This window comes from Gymnoscopelus braueri (assembly GCF_963280865.1).
Source record: "Gymnoscopelus braueri genome assembly, chromosome: 1".
NCBI classification, from domain to species: Eukaryota; Metazoa; Chordata; class Actinopteri; order Myctophiformes; family Myctophidae; genus Gymnoscopelus; species Gymnoscopelus braueri.
In genome coordinates this window covers 49,402,699-49,426,754 of record NC_137603.1, presented here as the reverse complement: position 1 = coordinate 49,426,754, position 24,056 = coordinate 49,402,699, and the positions used below count along the sequence as shown (strand labels likewise).

General features: G+C 41.2%; 1 protein-coding gene across 1 annotated transcript in view; it reads left to right on the top strand.

Moving 5' to 3' along the window:
* The window catches only part of ntrk3b (neurotrophic tyrosine kinase, receptor, type 3b), a gene marked incomplete at both ends in the record, with an annotated part of 300,643 nt that overhangs the window by 237,566 nt on the left and 39,021 nt on the right, over positions 1-24,056 (top strand). The window contains one exon of the mRNA XM_080434874.1: positions 11,096-11,284. Within this exon, the coding sequence (XP_080291000.1) occupies positions 11,096-11,284 (189 nt within the window). The remainder of the gene's footprint in view (positions 1-11,095; positions 11,285-24,056) is intronic.

The following is a 24,056-nucleotide window of genomic DNA, read 5'->3' as shown; positions in this document are numbered from 1 at the left end:
GCAGGCACGGAGGGATTTCCTGAGAGAGTCCTTGAATCTCTTTTTGGCACCCCAGTCAGCCAAGTCAGTGGTCAGAGGACAGTTCACCAGTTCTAGTATAAATTCCAGTTTATATTGACAACATAGCAGACTCTCCCGTATATATTCCAGATCATATTGACAACATAGCAGACTCTCCAGTATATATTCCAGTTCATATTGACAACATAGTCTTCAGTATGTATTCCAGATCATATTGACAACATAGCAGAGTCTCCCGTATATATTCCAGATCATATTGACAACAGAGCAGAGTCTCCAGTATATATTCCTGTTCATATTGACAACATACAGAAGCAGAGTCTTCAACATGTATTCATCTCACAGTGGCCACATAACAGCACCTGTACATTCCAGTTCATAAGAGCTGCTCCTATAGAGTAGCAGTACTGGTAATGTGAATGAATGGAGAAGAATTCAATAAAGTAATGTGGCATATGGGATGAGAGACAATCAGTAAGATAGACGCTTGATTTTAAGAGTGCATACAGTACGTTAGTCAACATGAACGATTTACAACCTTTTTTTCTGTCCCTCCTCTCTCACTGCCCTACCCTCACTGTGCCTTACCCTGCAGTGCAGAGAATGCACAGCAGACGTTTTGTGTGGCAACTATAAATTCTCCACAGCCTACATTCACACAGGGACCATAAATATTGACTGTCATGGCTGCTTAGTGTTTGTCACAGTTCCTCATGGCTAACTAGGGAGGAAGGAAGGAACTCAACAGGGTAAAAGAAAATGGGAAGGAAGGATTGGTAGCTGAGAGGGAGACAGTGTAGGAGAGAGTAGGGAGGGAGGAAGGAAGGAAGGAAGGAAGGAAGGAAGGAAGGAAGGAAGGAAGGAAGGAAGGAAGGAAGGAAGGAAGGAAGGAAGGAAGGAAGGAAGGAAGGAAGGAAGGAAGGAAGGAAGGAAGGAAGGAAGGAAGGCAGGCAGGCAGGCAGGCAGGCAGGCAGGCAGGCAGGCAGGCAGGCAGGCAGGCAGGCAGGCAGGCAGGCAGGCAGGCAGGCAAAACGAATGAACAACAGGAAATAATTACTGGCAAGGATGGAAGGAAGCATAGAACTATGAGGGAAAACAATATGTGAGAAAACAATGAACAATGGAGGTAGGTAGAACTAGGGAGGATGAAAGGAAATAAGGTTTTAGGGTCACACAAAACGAGCATGGTGACGAGCAGGCATGGCAGTCACACTGTTCTCCAGCTCACTCAATCTCCATTCATTCTCATTCCTAACAAGCTAACACAATACGCTCTCAATCCTAATGGTTCATTCTACGCGGTCTTTCTTAAGCAGAACACTGTTCACTCTTCATTCTATATGCTCAGCAAGTCAGCATTGATCACAGCACCATTCCTGCACCCTGTCAGTGATCACACATACTGCACCTCCCCAGCCTCCTCCCTGTGACATTTTATTTCTTCACTGTGTTAAATGTATGATTCTGTGGATTATTGATGTTATATGTATCTTAACTTAAACCCTTGAAGGATTCAATGTTATGATCATTTACAGTAACTCTGAGGCTCTGCTTCTGGGGGGTTTGTGATCTCAGATTCTGTGTCATGTTTGCGCAGATCATCTGTATTATCACAGGAGCAGAGTCACACCGCCAAACTGAATGCAATATCAGTGCAATAAATGGTTAATCCTGATGAAAGTGTCTGACTGAACAAGGAATTGGGGAAGAGAGAAAATAAGTAACTCGGAAGGAAGGGATGATGAATGGGAGAAACACCAATAAGCAAGTAGGAAGGAAAGAATGAACCAAGAAATGTTGAAAGAAATAGAAAGTCACCAGAGAATAAATCTAATACACGTTCTGGGTGTAGACTGTTCAGCTGTGAGGAATAATAGTTTGTTTTGTTCCTAATGAGTTTAGTGTGTGTTTGCCATTGACTTGCTTGTCTTGTTGATTAAAAGGCCAGTGGGCAATCAACTGCCCTTTGTATTTCTTCTTTAATTTAGACAGGCAGTTTAGAAAGCTGAGAGAAAGACAGTGTAGGAGAGACAGACAGCAGGGAAGCTGAGAGGGAGACAGTGTAGGAGAGATTAGGAATGCTGAGGGGGAAACAGTGTAGGAGAGACAGACAGCAGGGAAGCTGAGAGGGAGACAGTGTAGGAGAGACAGACAGCAGGGAAGCTGAGAGGGAGCCAGTGTAGGAGAGACAGTAGGAATGCTGAGAGAAAGACAGTGTAGGAGAGACAGAAAGCAGGAAAGCTAAGAGGGAGACAGTGTAGGAGAGACAGTAGTAATGCTGAGAGGGCGACAGTACAGGAGAGACAGACAGTAGGAATGCTGAGAGAGACAGTGTAGGAGAGACAGACAGCAGGGAAGCTGAGAGGGAGACAGTGTAGGAGAGACAGACAGCAGGAATGCTGAGAGGGAGACGGTGTAAAGGTGACCTAGGACAAATGGTTCTCCATCTGTTTTTGCATTCTATAAGAAATGAGTGATGTTTAAGATTTCTACATGTGAGTGAAAAGTTGTGCAGCCCTCGTCACTGCCACGCTTATCAGTAGAACCATTTTACTGTATGAATTCTTTAAAATAAAGGTAATACCACTTCTGCTACTAATATTACTGATAAAACATCATTATTGTAATTATTTTGAAGAACGATAATAATGATAATCAATGTGTTTGTGTTGCACCTTTCCAATGTGGAAAGTTGCTGTCAAACAGATGTACAGTACACATACTGTAATGTAAGGCAGTGTGTTAATAGTGCATCAGACAGAGCAGGGCACTGAGAGAGCCAATTACTACCTGTGGCTTTACCATCGGCTGCTCTTGTCTTCCCTCATTCATTGTGACAGGCAGCAGCTTTGCTGGGATTTTCCCATGTTTGTCTTTCGATCTGCATGCGTGTTCAGATATATGGGATGGAAATACTAAATAGTTTGTAAGTTTGTAAAATCAAATATTTACAAATCATAAAATGATCCCAAGCATCATTAACAACTGCTTTAAAGAAATGAAAGCGTCACTGACTGACGGTCAGTGAGTGTGTGTGTGTGTGTGTGTGTGTGTGTGTGTGTGTGTGTGTGTGTGTGTGTGTGTGTGTGTGTGTGTGTGTGTGTGTGTGTGTGTGTGTGTGTGTGTGTGCGCGTGTGCGTGCGTGTGTGTGTTCAGACGTGCATTCTCATTCACGTATACCTGAATCAGTAGCAGTAGTAGTTTCACTGTATTATATCCTGTGGGTTTGTGATATATCTAGCAATAATCCTAATATTAATGTGCTCTCTTGATTCATCACTCCAGTCGATGCACTATCCATTTTACTAGACCAGCGATGCTTGTGCTGTTCTTTGTCTTTGTAGTGCAGTGGTATATTGCCCTGTATTCACGCTGCATGTGATATATGGTTCAGTATAATGTAATCCATAATAACCATATGCTGTGGGTAATTCATCATCAAAGCCCCAGGCTCTCAGAGGGGCTCCCTGGTCAAAGCACTCTGACAATCTCTTAATGAAATACATCAGTTTAACTCCACAGGAGATGAAGGCCCTCTCTTTGTCTCTTTGCCTCTGTCTCTCTGTCTGTTTGTATCTCACGGCCATCTGTATGCAAGTCTTGCTTGTTTCACTGTCTCACTGCTCCGTCATCTGTTCTGTCTGTATGCCATGTCTTTCTGCCTCTCTCTGTCTCTCTTTCTATGTCTCTATTTGTCCCGCTGCCTCTCTGCAGAATAAATTAGTCTGACCTCTGAACTCTGACAAACAGATGAGGTAAATGTCAAGGTGATCAATTGGTTTTGGGGTGAATTAGCAAATGCACCTTCAAACTGCAGGATCACATCAGAGCACAAAGGTTCTGTGTCCTCTTACCACAGCTTTAGAGATGGAAGGAGGCAGATTAGATGTTAGAAAAGTCGTCTTTGACTGGAAAGTCTCTGGTTTTAATCTCTAACCATCTGAGAAACTCTGAGCGAGTGAGGAACTCCATCCTCTCCTTGTGTTGATGTCTGCTGTATTAATGACCCAGTTACGACTTGGTAGCTGTTAATTGGCCAGCAGTAGGAAACGGTGGTTGTACTGGTCAGCTCCCAGTGAACAACTAGGCTTGTACTGGAAACTTCACAGTAGCCAGCTGTAGATGACTGTGGTTGTACAGGTGATAATTTAATGTAGGTGTGATTGTGTGTAGCCAAGAGTGACCCAGAGTGCTGCTTTAAAAGTTGCTCTGTCAACTTTCTCTGGTCTAGACGATAGTATCGCTGTGATTGAAATTTTGAAAGGGAAATAGGAAGGTAGCATTTTACCCACATTATTCTTTTCTACTAAAAATCTAAGTTAATCTTAAAAAAGAGATGTTTGCTCCCAGAGAAATTTCTATCTTTTGCATGGTGATGTGACGTGATTTGGTGTGCTGAGTGAACTCAAACTATCTTCACACAATAAACACTCTTTCTGGGTCTTTCTCAGGACTCAACACACAATGCAATGTTCAGAATGTTCAGAAGTCCAACGAGTACCCTCCTTCACTGCGTCATTATACATAGAAGAACCTCCATCTCCCATGGAGTGTAGACTAGGAGTGTTGTTATCTCTGGGGATTATATCAGTTTCCTTTTTTTCCTCTTTCTTTTTCAGATTTAAGATTCTGTGTAATACAAATAAAAGTGTTTAACGCTCATTATGGTTCACTTAAGAGAAAAGAAGCAATGGGTTATTTCAAACAAAGAAATAATAAATAGCATCATTGTTAACATTTGCCCGTGGCTGCATTTCCCTGTAACAACAATAACAGATCTGATTATCTTCATAATTAAGTGATATAAATGTCATGTAGCCAATTATTCAACGACAGTATAAGACCGTGATTGTAGTGTGTATAACTGTATGAGTGTGGGAGTGTGTTGCTGGAAAAGAGCATTGGTTCTCAGTGAACCTACCGGGATTAATTAAGTTGAAAACAAAAACAAAAAAACAAACATACTAAAACAACAACATGTGTCTGTGTTGTAGGTGGTATGACCAAGACAATTATAATGAGGGGCCAATACAATGCTAGATAAGATTGGAGTGTGTGCAAAGTCTCAAGTCTCACGCCAATCATTTCAGTGGTGCTTGTGGCATTTTGTGCAAAACGGGCCCCTCCGGTAAACTTTGAAAGCCAATTGTAGTAGTAGTAAATTGCAATGGAATCTGAAAAATCTGATCAGTACATTTTGATCACATTACTATAAGGTGTACCAACGTGGTAGAGGTTTTTTCAAAATCTGTAAGAGTAGTAGCAAACAGTGTTTTGCAAAAATAATTTAAAAAATAAAACAGGGAGGAAAATCTTGCCATGTGAAAATGACTGTGGCCTATTTAGGTGGTTACGTAATGATCCAAGGAATCCAGGGGGGAAATAATTTCGATTGTATGACCCACGGTTCTTGAGTTTTAGGCCAAAACTAGAATCGGCCTGTTATAGCATCACCATGAGACCGATTTGAAATTCAGGGTGGCATTTCAATCAGACGCTTATGATTTGTGGCATTTTGTGCAAAACGGGCCACTCCCGCAAAGTTTGGAAGCTAACAGTAGCCAATCAGAATGGAGTGAAATCTGACAGATACGTCTTGATCACATGACTGTAGAGATCATGTGTACTGGTGTGAAGTTTGAAATCTGTAGGAGTAATTTGAAACATCTGGGATGGAGGTTCTGTCTTGGCCTCCCGGGAGTGTGCATGCAAGGTGTCACACCGATCGGTCCAGTGGTGCCCGATATTAGCTGTTCACAGACGGACAGACTCACAGGAGCGAAAACATAAATCCCTCGCCTTTGGCCATTCCGGCCTGGCGAGGATAATGAATACAATTTATTAAATTGTATTTAGACCTAGTTTTATTTTTCCATTTCTTCTTTTCAAGTGAATGAGGGTATGAATCGTTTTCAGTTCAACATTTCCTGACAGTTTCTACTGAATGTGAGTGACAGCCTGTACAGCAGTGCTGTGAAAAGTATGTTTCTGCCAAAACCCTCACGCCGCAATACACACACGACACACTTCCTTTTAGATTTAGGTGTTCCATTACATTTCTAGATGTTAATTATTACACATGATGACTGGATGTTTCTACTAAATAAATAAAATAGATGTTTTTAAGAGCACTCATACAAATTATATATATTTATTTTATTTTTTCCCCCTAAATTTAGAGTAGCCAATAATTTTTTACCCCTTTTTCTCCCCAATTTTTGTCATTATGCCAATTAATTCCTCCAGTCCCCACACACATTTAGGTAATTGCACCGAGTAGAAGACTAAAGTCGAGCAGGAAAGTCATTCATTCCATAGTTGGCATTGGCAAGATAAACAAATTCCCATTTTTGAAAGAATGACTCAACTTCCTGCCACCAGAACAGAACAGAGATTAGATCACAAATAAGAGGGAAGTCGCCAAGTCGGCCGGCTGTATTTTAACATGATTAATTATGCCTGGCTGGTTGACAGTGCACCAATAATATTTATTTAGCATGACACAAAAGGATGACTAGTCAGGGATCCGAACCCGTTTGAGCAATGGAAATGAAAACTGGAAACAAACAATGTTTTTCTTGGAAAACTAAAAAGAAAACGGAAACGTAATTGTTATCATTTCTAATTGTTATGAACAGAAACACCATTTCAAAATCTCAATTATCCAAATGTCTTTAGATCTACATCACTTTTCAGAGCGCCTTCATTTTATCAGTTTTCCAGGCTGCAGCCGGACCTTATTGCCAGAAAACAGTGTGAAACTCAAATTTGTGTAGCTGATTGGCTCAACATTTCCAGCCATATTAGCCTACGCCAATTCACAAAATAATACGTGTAAATTGAACTCACTAACATGATTGTTATACACATCTATTCACATTTACAGTTACATTAATGTGGACTATTAAAGATTTGTGTATAATGTTTTGCTGCTTTCTAGAGCTACCAAATGTTTTATTCTGCCAATTTGTCAGATTACAAGCTGTCAAGCGGTCAAGCTGATCAGTAGTTTCCCCTGTTGGAATAATTTACGGTCATTATTATTATTATTATTATAAACAGCACAATGACCTTTAATATTGACATGTGTAAACAAAATGGCAGTGCTACGTAGGTTATTTTATATTTTAGGCTTAAAGTTAACTTCTTACAGTGGGAGAAGGGCACCCCCAACATCCACTGACGGAATATGAAGCCGACTAACCACATTGTCGCTATGGTGATAAAATGCAAAAGCCTAATTAGAATGAGATAATCCATCTGTGTTGTCTAGATGAAGTACAAACATTTGCAAACCTTTGTCATGATAACTGCATTTTTGACACACGTTTGAAATCTGCATTATAAGCAACACAATACAGAGAGATACAATATCCACAATCCCTCAGCACTCTGCTCAGCTGTTTTGAATAATCATTTGTTAAATGTACAGGCTCCTTTCTCTCAAGTTCAATCCATTCTGTTTCTATGGCTTGTTGGATATATTACATTTTCCACATTTCCTGTTGCATTCCTTGGCCCCTGTATTGCTTCTTGCAGCTATTTTTTTTTAATATTTGGCAAGACCCCATGTGAGTCCACACTGGTTGGGGGGGCACACACATCACAGTGTCCCACACTGTGTGCCCCGTGCACACACACTGTCTGCTTGCTCACCATACCTCAACACATACTGCCACTTAAAATGGCAATACATCTCAAATAACTGTTACAATAACCGAATCGAAGGTCCAGCTGAACTAGGTTTGCCAACTGTAGTTTGACTTTGTAATATCCTTTACTGACTCATAACTAAGTGGTGAGTGAATTTAATTTCCAGTGAAATTTATTTCCAGATTTTTATATATCCAATAAATATTCTTGTTTGATGTAGGATGCACTGGTGCCCCACTGATGTCCCACAGAGGTCTGAATGTATTCAGGTTTTCATTCCAACTCATCATTACAACAGTTGATTTCACTAATGAACATCCTAGCTGCCAGCAGGGGTGGGGGGAGAGTGGGGGGCTGTAGCGTTTGGTTGGAATGAAAGATGCACTCAGCAGCCTGTTGTTTGTTTAATTAATTAAGTCATTGTTTGAACTTGCCCTGGCTCTGTTTGTCTGCATTTTGTGGCGTACTCCTGAAACATCTTAATAATAGTGACTGGCTGAGTGTGTTCAACGGTACACCCCATACAGTACACCACCACCTGGTTGCAATCAGAACTGGATCAATTGGCAGGATTATTGGGTCTTTATGTTTCTTTGTGTTGTTTTTTTTATCCTACTTTGGCAAGATCCCACATTTAAGTCCACACATCAGGGCAATCTGTAACTTCCAGATAATGTCAAAGAATACAATAGGAGAGTGAAACATTTTCTTATAGATAATAAATGAGTGTAACATTACATAAAATTGGTGACCCAATGATGTCCCATGGAGGTCTGAATATATCATTGCTGTCGGGTGGAAACCTTACGTCCAAAACCGTTCCTTTTTTATAATTATTTTTTAAAACATTTTAAAACAGTAAAAATCACACCCAGTGTGAAGTGGGCGGTGTGGTCATCACAGTGGTCATCATAGTGATGGAAGCTCACTTCCAAAAAAAGTTTTTTGGAAGTGCATAATCCTATTTATAGGTTATTAATGTCATCATTTGTCTCGCTAGCCAATCACAGTGCAGGAAAGTGGGCCAAGTGGGCCAATCACAGTGCAGGAAACTAATACTATGAGGTGTCCCAATCCCACTTATAGGGGCGGCTACACCGCCCAAAAATAGCCGATCTACAAGCTCACAGCGTGTAGTTGTGAGCTTGCAGATCTGCTATTTTCACCACTTTTGTGCGACACTCTTGCGTGATGAAGTCGGGTATTCATTTACGAATAAACTTGAGAGTTGAAATGTGGAGGTCTTCATTCTAACTAATCATTTCATCAGTTGATTGCACTAATGAACACACTGTCAGCCAGGATGAGAGTCAGCCATACGTGTTTTGGTTGGAATGAACACAGCCCTATACAATTCAATTCAATTCAATTCAAAGGGCTTTATTGGCATGAGAAAACATACGTTTACATTGCCAAAGCTATACACAGCACTGTTTTCCTAGCTTCAAATAGGCCCTTATTTACTCATGCACTTATTCAATCAATGAATAAATACATCAGTGTGTTTAATAGGTTGGTGTCAGGATCTACTTCCCCACTGGTTTTTCCATAGTGCCCAGCTGTAGCGAAACGCATTATTTCCTGATTTCACACGCACGTGCGCACACACACACACACACACACACACACGCACACACGCACACACGCACACACACACACACACACACACACACACACACACACACACACACACACACACACACACACACACACACACACACACACACACACAACTTCAGTGCCCTTAACACACATCTTCCTTCACATTCCTTTATTCCTTTATTAACTCCCTCATATCGATTACAGCTCTGCCCCTTTCTTCCTGCCATCCTTTCCACCCTCTTTCTTTCTCTCCCTCCTTCCCTCCTCTCTTTCTCTCTTCCTCCGTCTTTGCTTCCTTCCTTCCCTCTGGCTTTTATTTCTCCCTGATTCCTCCAACTCTTCCCATCCTCCCTTCCCTCTCCTCCTCCATTTTGTTCCATTCCTTTCGGTTTAGATTGAAGTTGTGCTTTGCTGTGTTGACTTTGACCCTGCTGATGACAAGAGAGGCTGCACGGCTGACAGTCAAACACTGTTTGACTGTGGCTGATCAAAGGAAGGAAAGCTGTGTGTGTGTGTGTGTGTGTGTGTGTGTGTGTGTGTGTGTGTGTGTGTGTGTGTGTGTGTGTGTGTGTGTGTGTGTGTGTGTGTGTGTGTGTGTGTGTGTGTGTGTGTCTGTGTGTGTGTGTGTGTGTGTGTGTGTGTGTGTCTGTGTGTGTGTCTGTGTGTGTGTCTGTGTCTGTGTGTGTGCGTGCGCGTGTGCGCATGCACGTGCGCGCGCATGTGAAAGAGAGAATAAGAAGGAGGTGATGCTGTGAGCCAGAGTAGTAATACTCCTCAAACCTATACAGTTCACGCTGGCATCAGAAGTGCACGGGGCAAAGGGCAGACATGCTTCTTCCTGCCATCCTTTCCACCCTCTTTCTTTCTCTCCCTCCTTCCCTCCTCTCTTTCTCTCTTCCTCCGTGTGCGTGCGTGTGCGCGTGCGCGCGCATGTGCGTGTGCGTGCGTGTGCGCGTGCGCGCGCATGTGAAAGAGAGAATAAGAAGGACGTGATGCTGTGAGCCAGAGTAGTAATACTCCTCAAACCTATACAGTTCACGCTGGCATCAGAAGTGCACGGGGCAAAGGGCAGACATGCCCACTGAAATATGAATGCAATATTGAATCAATTGAAAAAGTGTTTCCTGGGCAGAAAGGGAGAACATTTAGCATCCTTCCCTCCTCTATAGCAGTGCTTCAAATGTATTAGGCCGCGGAAACCCATCTGAAAAGGTTTTGTAGAGACCCCATCCTATATTAAAATTGACTAATGGGAAGGCCGGCCGGCGGACGGACCATGGCCCGTCACTATGGCTCAGACAAACAAACCTGATATGCCCATATAGGTATATATGGAGATGTGGTTGTCCAGAGCCACAGATCCGACCACATGCCCATATGGTCATGCGCATATATGGGACTGACCGACTTAAAACTTGGCACACGCATCGGCAAGGACTCGAGGGAATGCGGTGCCCAGTGCCCACCGTAGAGTAGTTCAGATGTGCGCTTGTCCAGAACTGCCGATCCAACCGATATGCCCATATATGTATACATGTATCGAAATCCAGCACTAGAACCCCCTCAAGGACCCCGGGGGTTCCCGGGACCCTACTTTTGAGAAGTCGTGTGACACCATGCTGCCAAAGGAGGCTGTCAGATTGTCATTTACCCAATATAATTGGGTAAAACTAATTGCATCACTATTCCCATAATCAGTGTTTTAGATGGTGGTGTGATTGAATTGTGTCTAAATGTGCTTAATGTTAATTGTTAGAATTGTCTAACTTGCTGACCGAATCATCCTCTTTGTCTTCCTTTTCCTGTTACTTCTCTCCAGGTCCTGTGGCTGTGATCAGTGGTGAAGAAGACTCTGCCAGTCCTCTTCATCACGTCAACCATGGTATCATAACCCCGTGTTCCCTGGAAGGAGGTGCGGATGCCGTTGTCATAGGGATGACCCGCATCCCTGTGGTGGAAAACCCCCAGTATTTCAGACACGGTCACAACTGTAACAAGTTGGCCAGCTGTAAGTATTAAGACATCTAAATTATATAATACTAGACCATATCCATCGGGGTATATGAGCACCCACACTTGTTTCACGGATGTGGCAACACCGGCGCTTGTTTGACGCACATTATTTGGCAACCCGGGAGCCAGCGAACACAAAAACGCAAATAAACAGCTGACATTTGGGGAAAGCGAAAAACAGGCTTCGGTGTTCAGTGCTCATGGTAATGGTCAATGGCTGTGTGCAAATGCAGATCAATTGCTCCAGCCACTGAGGAGAACCGGGCAGAAGAGATTCTGGGCACACCGCACAGAGCTTTGTAGAATTATAGGATGATACAGTGGAGAAAAAAAGAAGAAGACTAGAGCACACTGATCAATTCATTCAAAAATAGACATTTTGACACCTACCACAATTGGCCATAGGCATAAAGCACATACATACATATAGTATACTCCCAACAAGTATCAGTTTCGTTGGATAATTCGTCCAGAAGGTGAGAGAAATGCATGAACCAGTGACCAAATACATCTACCACATTATTCACAGTGAATAGAAAACAACAATAAAAGTATGCAAATACAAAAACATGTAAAAACACTCAGAAAGGTGTGATTATATAGGCTGTAAGTCTGCTAATTAGAGGAAACGTGATTTCATTTAGACACTTCAGCTCAGGAATAACCAATACCATTTATTAACCTTACCATATTGCATATATAACCATTTACTGCAATATTAACGATTTACTGCAATGATATTGCATTCAGATTTGGCGGTGTGACTCTGCTCATGTGATATTACAGTTTACCTGCGCAAGCAGGACAACAGATCTGAAATCACAAACCCCCAGAGCAGAGCATAAAATACAGTTTTACATAAACATGGCATTGAACCTTCAATACATAATTAATTTACCACATATCAAAGTACAATCCATAGAACCACAGTACAATCCACAAAATCAACCTATTAACAATATAAACTAAATGCCACAGGGAGGAGGCCGGGGAGGTGGAGGGAATTTGAAAACCTGTACAACCAGCTGAAACAGCTAAGCACATAGAATGAACAGTGATCAGATGCTGGTTAAATGAACCGCCTGAGATGCACTATGGGTATGAGGGCGTGTGTGAGTTAGGTTGTAGCGAATGAGAATGAGGTTGAACATACTGATTGTAGGAGTACGTATGAATTAGCTCGTTAACGAATGAATGGGGGGGGTAGGGGGTCCGGGGGAGAGTGAACGTAGCATAAACCTCCTGCCTTCCGTGTCTACAGTACATGAACTATCGCTACGCTGAATGAGTTCTTTATTTGGGCCAAACAGCTCCACTGTGTTTAAATTGTAAATCTAATATGCTTTACGTAGCACTGATCGAGTTGTCTATATCACCACATTTTGGGGGAGAGGAGATTTATATGAAGCTCCAGAGCAATGGTTTGCTTGTGCATAATGACGTACAAAATACTTCCTGTTTTGTGTGCATATTGCAGTCATATGTCAGGCAATCTGGGACTTAAGAGGATGTTTTGTTTGGCCCACGTTCACATACGGTATGCACGCTAAAATGCATTTTGTTAGCATATTAAAGGCTATGAATTGATCAGTGTGCTCCAGTCATATCTTTCTCAATTTATGGTACTGAGAAAGATCTGATTCAGCCATTTCTTGCTAAATGATGCACTTTGAAATCCAATTAATAAAATATACAGTGTAATGCCACACACATACATTATACATCTGCTACACGTTAACCCTATTTAAATATATATGTATGGTTTATGTATACTGTAAGATACAACATCACTTACTACATTATAAAGTATAGATTGAATGGGAGGCTTAGCATTATTTAGATATTATGCTGTATGTACGTGGACACAACACCATTTCCCAAGTGGAATACATCGAATTTTTATCTTAACTGTAACACGGCTGCTTGCTGTAGGTACATCAATCTATGATTTTATAGACATTTCTGGGCTGTTATTAGGTACCGTTTGGCTCTGGTGGGAACTGAATGTCATGTCCAATCAGTTCTGCTCTGAAGCAATCACAGAGAGATCAGCTTGTTCCAAAGCTGGTTGTGATTTCTCTGCTGTTTGTCTCTATAATGAGAGAGCTAGGGTCCCTGCTTTGTGTCCCCGCAATGCTATGCTATTGTTCTTGGATCACAGTAATATCGTGTGGCCAGTATGGCTCTAAACCTCTTTGGTATTGGTTGATGTATTGATAGTGTTACTAGGAATCCAAGATTTTTCTCTGGATTCTGGATATGGCTGTCTGGATGAGGGTGTCAAATAAATGTATACTGTGAATACCAAATCAGCAGAGTTAGACTATTCAACAAAGAATTACATAACATACAATAATCCATGTAACCACTTGCTCCATACTTCCGTTGCATCTTTCAAAACTACAAAATCTTGTGTCACGCGTCGGACAACAAAAATGACATATTGTCAACTTACAAAAGTGTTTCTCAAGATGATGTTAGCATATTATATGCATTAGAGCACTGTTTCCCAAACAGTAGGTCGGGACCCATATGTGGGTCGCAGACCAATGTTTATGGGTCGCGATAAAATACCCCTTTATTTTTTGTAAAAATTAAACAAATTCAAACGTTTTTCAAAAGAATTCCATAAATTTTTTTTCCATTAATTAGAGGGGAACAAATACTTTTAAGAAGTAGTGAAAATGGCAGAACTACAAGCTCACAACACAACACATCGCATCGCGACGTGTTGTGAGCTTGTAGATCGGCTATGTTCACTAGTTTGGGATAAGTTCCCAAATAAGTTTGGGAACCACTGCATTAGAGTGACAGCTGTCATATAAGATAACAAAAAAATATGTATAATTTTGCTAGAATATGGCAGCTGTGATGGTTGTTGTTGTATTTGTACTTTATGCTATACCAGGGTGTTATATGTAAAGCAGAGGCTGGTCGGTGATACTCATACTGCAATCATTTCGAAGCGGTTTTTGATGATAGCAAATTTCTATCGTGATTGTTGTCGTCTATTGCATTTCTATTGTGACCTACTGTGCACAGCAGGTGCAATCCAGTTATCCAGTCAATAATCTTATTTTCATCAAGTCTTGTGGCATCTGGTGGCAGAATCTCTCCATATCTGGAGGGACCTGTTTCTATAATAGCACAAAAGCAAACACCGCACGCACGCACCCACACACGTACTGTACGTACACACACACACACACGCACACGCACACGCACACACACACACACACACACACACACACACACACACACACACACACACACACACACACACACACACACACACACACACTAATTCAGACCCTGAGGGACGTGTTCATGTATATGAGTTTGTGGGGAAATAATCTAAGACCACTTTAAGGCCCAATTACTCACAATTACATGGAGCACTCATCAGAAACGACTGGCTCTGTCTCTGGCAAATAGTCTATCAGCAAAACATCTATATCAGTTACTAGAATACACTTTTCCGCTATACAGTAAGTCACTGATCTGGACTGATTAGTTTCACGTTAGTGCATCCATGTACAGTATACATGCAGACAAATTAAAGGTAAGCTGGAGATTTTTGCCATATTGTACAGCAATGTTTCAATGCTGTAAAGGAAACTTGAACTTGGAGAAAATAAATGCTTGACATACACGGTTGACCTTCAGTTTTATTCTGTAGGGAGACTGCATGGTGCTGGAAAAAGCTGTGATCTAATCTTTTCGTCCCTCTGGACTCTGCATCGTTCATTTGCCATGACTCACCTATCTCACGTACACACACGGGTCGCACGCATGCACGCACGCTATATTAACACAGACTCTTGTGTTTTCCCTTCTTTTCCTCCCTTTTTTAATTTTTCTAAATCTTTCTCCTATTTAGTATTATGCTAATTCTCAATTCTGCCCATGTGTATAGTACCTGTCTCTGCTGACCCCTGCAGTGCTGTAGACCAGTAGTTCTCAACCTTTTCTGGATCAGAGCCCACTTGAAAATCTTGAAAGTGGTCGCGGCCCATCCATCTGATCACTTACTACGGTAACACAGCAGTGGAAAGGCTGCCATGCTAAGATTTTGAAGTGGGCTCTAATTTTTTTCTTTTACATCATTTAAAATATATATTAATGTTATATTATCATCAAAATCTTATGATAATATTCTCACGGCCCATAGCTCCTGTGGAGGAAGATGCTTTCCTTCCTAGTTCCACTCCATGTTGAACATAATGCCCCGATCAACCTACAATCCTAACTGTGTCCACTTGTGTCCACTGGGGGGGGGGGGCCGGTGTACACCTACATGTTCATTCTCAACAATCACTCCCCCTGAAGCACAGCAGAACATAAGAGCAAAGGACACATAGGTGGTGAGATTTATGCAGCTAATCAGCACACTGTGTGAAGAGGAGAGGTTGACTTTCTCATTCTTTCAAGTATCTGGGTGTATGTTTTTGTTCACTATGTCTGAATGTGTGAATGCACACAGTATGTGGTGTGTTTGTGAATGTGTACAGTAAAATATGTCTTACAAAAAACACCATATATCATGGACGCAAAATCCAATAAACCCCAACGTGGAATTGCATGTTGAGGGGCCTCTATACGTAGAGTGCATTGCCAAAAGCGATTTCATTTCTGCCCATAGGGAGTGCCACAAAAGTGTCATAGAAAAGCTATTTATCCCGCAGCTTCCTCGGGACCTGACGGCTACAATCCACGAGTGGCACAGATAGGCCACCCAGCCTGATGGAGATAGGCACCCATTTCTATGTGTGTGCGCGCACGTGTGTGGGTGTGCATGTGTGCGTGTGTGTGTGTGTGTGTGTGTGTGTGTGTGTGTGTGTGTGTGTGTGTGTGGGCGGGATCAATGCAGGAGATGCTGTGAGGTCTGTTCCCCTGACCATTCTTATAGTCTGTCATTGACAACCTGCCACGGTCTTTCACTGTGGGAGGGATATGTCTGAGAGAGAGTATGCGTGTATATGTGTGCATACAGAACATGCGTGCGTGTGTGTTGTGTTGTGTTGTGTTGTGTTGTGTTGTGTTGTGTTGTGTTGTGTGCAGCTAAATAATCTCACCAGGAGAAACACATCTGTTATACACACCCTGAGAGCGCTGAAGCTGGGAAAATGCATTTATATAGAAATTCTTTATTGGAAATAACCCCTTGAGATGTACCATCTCGTTTTCGAGGGGATCCACAGATTACAGAGATACATTTTTCATACATTTTGACACAACAGGCAGTTCAAACAACATCAACAAAACAAAACAAACAAGGCAAAACAAAACAAGACATACAACAATAACACAACAACAACACTTACAACAGTAATACACAGATCACTTAAATGGATCATTGGTTAATAGGTATATTGTGATGATTAGTCAAAGCATGAACAGGTAATCTCAAGGTGAGAGGACAGCGCAGTTTTACAGTTTAAAAGATGTTATTGACCGAATGTGAACAGGTAGATTGTTCCAGTCAGAGGGAGCTTTAAATTTAAAGGATTTTTTGCCAGCTGAGTTAGATGCTTTTGGGACTATAAAATAGATCTCTGCACAATGTCTAAGTTGATGTGTAGAGGTGAAAGGTTCCATATACTGTTTTAGATACTGTGGATAGTTGAAATGAATACATTTGAAAATGAACTGTAGCCAGTGCTGCTGTCTTCTCACTGTGGGAGATGGTAAGTTGAGATTTTCATAAAGGGTGCAGTGGTGAGTCATAAATGGACAACCAAGAACAAATCTACATAAACGGTTATAAATTGTATTGAGAGGAAGAAGTTTAGTTTTAGTTGCAGTTTGATAGACAACATTTCATGTTATGTTGGTACAGGACACTGGATACCTCTTACAGAAGATGGTATCATTTTAGCTTGTGTAAGAGCAGTAACTTAATCTTAGTGTGTTTTAAATCATTGGTTCATTGGTAGTCATCGCTAGCCTGGTAAACACCCCCTCCTTCCGGAAATCTCATGCATTGCATTGCATTTGGTTTCAGGAAGGAGGGTCTGGGATTGCTCACAGAGTAAAGCTGCCCGAACCGCTGCGCATACGAACCAATCAGCGGCTGCTAGGGGCGGGATCATCCAATCACCTGCCTAGCAGCTTGAAAAAATGAAACTCCGTCTGTCATCGATTCTGCGCCCGAAGTCTCAGATGCAAGTACGCTGTGAAACAAAATGTGTGTCGCAAGCTTCTTCCATTTGACTGAGTGAGGTTAAGTCATCGCTTTAGTGGTTGCAATTACTGCAGCAGCAGACTGTACGTACCACAGATATTACCATGTCTTGTTTTTGTTCTTTTTCTGCCTTTATTGATAGTCCACAGTGAAGAGAGACAGGAAACAGAGAGAGAAAACATCTTGTACGCATGTGCCATCCACAGCCTCTAGTCTATGATTTGTGGATTGTCTTAATGATGAGCAGGCAAAGGTTTGTCAATTGGCCAGCTTTGATGGCGGCATTGTATTACGTTGCCGGTGATGCATTTAAAGTTTTCCCATTCTAGAATTACTGTATATATTATATGGTCTCTGGTAATAGTACACAGAAAACCATGGATTTTTACATTTAGATGAATCATAATAAGAATAGACTTTATTGTCACATCACAGGTTTGCAGGTGTAAAGAAGTGGGTGAAGTGCCATCATAGTTTGTTGTAAGAAGAGAGGATAGAGGTAGAGTAAAAACAATAATCAAGAAGATATAATACACAAAGTATATACAGATACAGTAGCATACTGTATGTTGTAGCTGGTATGTAGGCCTACATTATGTTTAGAACATTAGCGTCATATAGTATATCGTCAGTGTCCAGCCGGGACCAGCTAACTCCTTTTTCAGTTTTTTTTGTTTTTTTCATAAATCAACGCTATTGAACCCCCTCTACATCTGTGTAATTTTTTTTTTAATAATAACATATGAAAAGTATTAAAAAGCGCCTCTGACGAAAACTCCTAACTCCATTGGACCCTCAAACTGTCCGTCAAAAACAAACAACTCCCCCCTCCTCTCAGGCTCTCGAGAAGCTCTGCTCTGTATGAGGCAGACAGGGAGAAGATTTTTCAATGCTTTTGGGAGAACATAAACTGGGAAGAGAAGAGAATGTATGTGCAAGGTTTGATAGATGTCACCCCAGTAAAGAGGAGAAGGGTGTCTTCACAAAGGTCATCTGCTCGTGTTTTCTTTTTAAATGTTAATGGACAGAGAATGAGTGTGTGCAGGAGTTTGTTTCAAACATCTCCAAGAGCTCAAGGAGATCATGCCAAAAGACTTTCACAGCTTTTATGACAATCTAAAGCACTAAGAAACACCCACCACACACACGCAACACACAACAGTGATAATAAAATGTTGATAGGTATATGATAGGTAAATTCAACTGTGGTTGTTATTGTTAGTGCAGTAGGCTACAGATTTGATAGGCTAAAGATTCTATTTTTCATGAATGTATTTTGTATTTATATGCCATTTTTTTATTGTTGGTGTGCCATGATCGCTTTTGTTACTGTAAATACATGATTGAGTATTGAGGCAGAATTGTTTGTTGCACTCAACTGTAGAAGAACAACAGTGGTAACAGTTAGATCCATGGTTGTTTACAATGCATGTTAAAATAAGTTGTTTAAGTACAGAATTCAGCTTGATCTATAGTATATGAGGATGGCGCTCACCATAAATAGCTGATCTCCAAGCTCACAATGCGTTGTGATGTGTTGTGAGCTTTGAGATCCATTGCCAGCTGTTCTTATCAATGATGGACAAAACCTCCTAACTCCACTTGCACTGGATTTGGGTAAAGTGGTGATAATATAATGACACATGCAAGTATCTGATAATATATAAAGTCACAATACCAAGTTTGATGAGGCAGTATTGCTTTGTTTTAAAAATATAAGGTTTTCTTCATTTTCTGAAAAATGTATATTTAGTTTTTCATTTCCTGAACAATTACCATTTTGGATTTAGCTGGTTCCGGCCGAACAGCAGAGATATACAGGTGTCTACTGTACATATCGTAAATGTGCCACCATGAGGCTAGATAAAATAAAAAGTATAAGCAGGTGCAGTGCTCTTAAGGTGCAGTTTACTAGACCAGTTCGTACAACAAGGAAATAAGGTACATCCACATAGTTAGAGAGAAGAAAAACAAGTCTGCACACTGTTGGTCCTATCTTGCCTTATGCCTTATGCCGAAACTTCTTTTTGTGTGTTTTTTTAAAAGAGTGTAAATAGCCGATCTACATCGACACGTTGTGAGCTTGTAGATCGGGTATTTGAACTATTTTAAAATGTTTTCAAAAAGGTTTAGGCATGAGGGGTAAGACAAGATATACACTAGTGTGTCAGCTACCAGGACAATAATTTATTGACAATGACAACGTTTCGACCACAACTGGGTCTTTATAAGGTTTGCACATTGTTCACATACTGTAGGATTTGACTCCAGATTGCACTTTAAGTAGTACAGTTGCAGATGTAGTAAAGTCAGATTATTTCAACTCGTTTACATGAAAGAGTTATACTGCATGACATCAACCATGTTAGAATCCATTAGTGTGATGTCGAGTTCTGGTGGGAGGTGACAATGCTGTAATTAAACCAGAGACCCGCTGTAATGAAACAGACATCACGAGGGACAAGAGGGAGGGCAGTGCTGTACTGGCCATCTGGCATACCAGGATAAATCCCAGTGGGCTGCTGTATCGGTGGGCTGGTGGGCTATGAAAAAATCCATAAAGTTTTTACGCCTCTCTGTGTGCTTGTCATTTGGGGTGGGCTTGAAAACGTGCTGCATGGGTGTTCTGACTGGGCTCACTTGCCAATCACAACCAAGTTGAGCCGTGCTCACAGTACTGCAGGAGTTTTGGGCCAATTTATCCCCAATTCAGTCAAGAGTGTGCTTATGTCATGGGCTCGGCCGCCACCACTGTGCTTTGGCTGTAAAATAAACGTTTGAGAGTCACAGCCCCCGCTCACCATCAGAATTTCATTGTTTCAGTACAATAACATTTGTAGTCTAGGAGGACATCTTTTTTAGTAACTAAAAATGTGTACGAATGTAAGATTAGTGTTGTTTTATTTTATATGAAATGTAATAATAGAAGTGACAATAACAATTCTGGAGTGTTATTAACCTAAAACATTTGATAAACATTTGCGTATTGCAAAAAATAATAATACAGCTAACATTACATTGTGACTAAAAGGAATAATTCAACTAACATTGCATCAAAAGGGTAACACATTTTGCATTACATTACTAAAGTAATTGTATGGATATAAATAAACATTATAAGAAACTATTAACTGTACATTAGTAATAATGCAGGAAGAATACATGATGGGGGACTGAACTGTTATTAAATAGAGAAGCCCCCTAATAATGCAAAGTATGGAGAACAGGCTCATTACAATTGCAGATTGTGGTGAGTTGTCAACAAAGCCATTTTCCATTATGTGTATATGCGCACGTGCGTGCGTCCATGCGTGTGTGTGTGTGTGTGTGTGTGCGCACACACACACGTGTGTGTGTGTGTGTGTGTGTGTGTGTGTGTGTGTGTGTGTGTGTGTGTGTGTGTGTGTGTGTGTGTGTGTGTGTGTGTGTGTGTGTGTGTGTGTGTGTGTGTGTGTGTGTGTGTGTGTGTGTGTGCGTGTTTAGAACTGTACTGTATGTACTCTGTATATGTGTATGTGGTGAGGTGGTCGGGGGGACCTCTGTTCTTCCAGGATAAGAAGCTTTCAGCTAAATGAATGAATGCATTATAGATCTGTTGCCAAAAGCATCAATAATTAAACTATATTTCACCCTACCAGGCGGGAGGGCTAGGGAGGGAGAGATAGACAATGCTATTATGTAAGAGAGGCCAATCTGTCTGTCTGTCTGTCTGTCTGTCTGTCTGTCTGTCTGTCTGTCTGTCTGTCTGACACACACACACACACACACACACACGCACGTGCACACACACACGCACGCACGCGCACACACACACACACACACACACACACACACACACACACACACACACACACACACACACACACACACACACGTCATATCATGCCAATTTAAGAGATACATACTCAATCATGGCACAAGTAGCACCAGCCTCGGCATCACATTCTAAGAAAAGGTTGGTTATTAGGATAGACTATATCTCACTGCCTGGAGGCACGATTTCTTGGCACGTGACTAGTTCATTGTTAGGCCAACTGGCTGACCAATGGTGTAACTTCATCAGTCAGTGACTCAGTTACTGGTATACTACATTGTTGTATGAATGGGATATTACTGTATTAATAATGTTATTTAGGGTGGTTAATATACCATCATACTATGCAAAGGATCTGAGATTATAATTACTTTCATGTCAGAGTTGTTGAATTGTTTCATTGAAATTAATGCACAGGGCAATGATGTAAGGTTAATAACCACTTTGTTAAACAAATACTAATTGTACAGTTGGTCAGACGCTAGAACATAATTCACTCCATTGCAATGAAAATAAAGCAATAAATCAATGATTGAAAGCATAGTCTAATCACTCTGAATGAAAAGTAAATGTAATAAACTGTTGATTAAAATACCTTTGATCACGACACCAATGAAACCAATAAACCAATAAAGGTTTCGCCTTTTCATGGTAAATGCAATGAGGGGAATATAAATATGGCAATATGGAATCTAAACTGACAAGGGATGGAAGGAGTGTGGAGGAGGTGAAAATAGGGATTGAGCTAATTTAGACTTCTGATAAACTAGTCCTAACTCCCTAAAGGCAGTAGCTATTTACTGGGGTCACCTGTTTGCTGATTCTGGAGGACCGTGTAGACTTGATGGTAACAACGGGTTCAATCCTGGCAATAGCTTTGGGCTGATGTCTCACGGGGGTACCGTTACAATCACCAGAAGTTGTCCTGGTGTTGGTGGTGAGCGCACCAATTGATGGAGATGGGATACAGCAATGGGATACAAGTATAACACGTTACCGAAGTAACATGTAAGTGATTGCTTAAGGTGACTCTCCATCAAACAGACTCGTTCAGACTATTTCAGACTACTTCAGACTGCAACAGACTGGTATTTGGTTGGCAAAAGTTGGCATTTAGTCTGTCAGCCGACTTGCCCATTGATATGTTAATGCGTTTTAACTTCCAGCCCAATCTGGGAACCAATCGCCAAATAAAAAGGAAAAACAGCGCCCTCTGCTGTTCTTGAGAGATTACTTTCAGCCTAGGGTCTAGGGCAGCCAGGTCTGCTTATTATAAGCGACTTTGGGCTTGTTTCCCTGCAAAGTCACTTGTAAATGGATGTTCCCAGCGTTTTTTCTTTTTTTCTTCACTGACGTGCAGTGGTGTAAAGTAACTAGTACATTTACTCAAGTACTGTACTTAAGTACAATTTTGAGGTACTTTTACTTTACTGGAGTATTTCCAATTGTCTGTACTTTTACTCCACAACAATTATTTGAAATGTTTAGTTACTAGTTACTTTACAGATATAAATCATTATAAAACATACATTAACCACTTTAGCCCTATTTTATACCTATAAGCTATTTGAAAATAGCAGATCTACAAGCTCACAACGTGTTGCGATGCACGCGTTCTGAGCTTGTAGATCTGCAATTTTCAAACATTTTAGTACTTTTACTTTTGTTACTTTATTATTTTTTTCTTTAAATTTTTATCCCACGATTTTGTAACCCTATTTTTTACACCCAGTGCCAATTGTCTATGTAATCCTGGGCACTACCTTCCCTCTGCCAACCTAGGGAGGCCAGGGCCGAGCTCATGCCTCCTTCAATGCATCAGAGCCAACTGACCTTCTTGTCACCTGACAGGGGAGAGTTTCCCTGGTTGGACGTAGCGCGTGGAAGGAACACGTTATTCCAACCAGTTCCCTTCCCCTCCATCAGGCGCCCGGTAACTTTTGTTACTTTAAGTAAAAAAAATTACCAATACTTAAGTACTTTTACTCAAGTAAATGTTGAATTCCGGACTTTTACTTGTAACAGACTCAGAGTACATCTATTGCATTGATACTTTTACTCAAGTAAAACATTTGAGTACTTTTTCCACCACTGCTGACATGTACACAACATTTTTGAAAACGGTTATTCGAATAATCAAAAATAAATACATTAATTAATTTATTGAAATTAACACCCAGAAAATAGCCAAAACTGAGCACATTTCGATCTATAAGGCCAAATCTAATTTGAAAAAAATATATTAAGAGTATATGAAAGCCAATTAAAATGTTTATACTATTGGAATCTTACACACCTGCTCCCAATAAATTACATCACCACAGCGCAAAAGTAGGTCAAATCAATCAATCAATCTCTCTCTCTGGGAGCGACAACGAGAAACAGTGAATGTAGGTTTTCATAGACATGGTCGCTTGTTTCTCTCACATAATCTGGCAACACCGAGAGCTCTCGCTGCATGTTGTTGTCACTTCTTCTCTGCAACATGGCTACTCCCAGTCGGGCCCCAGTCGGCCAAAGAACTAAGGATAATTCCTTTAACAGGTCCGTTCATGAAAGTCCTTGCGGTCTTGTTTCCAATGAGGGCCTGTGAGCAATTAGGGGTTAAGAGTCTTGCTCAGGGACATATTTCATTTCATCGACACATTTGCTGGCCTGGCCTGGAATCGTACCTGGGGCAACCAGGGCCTCTGGCTCCCTAGGCGGGCTCACTAACCACTCAGCTATGGCCGCCCCGACCGAACTGAACATGTTCGGTCGGCTCTGGGT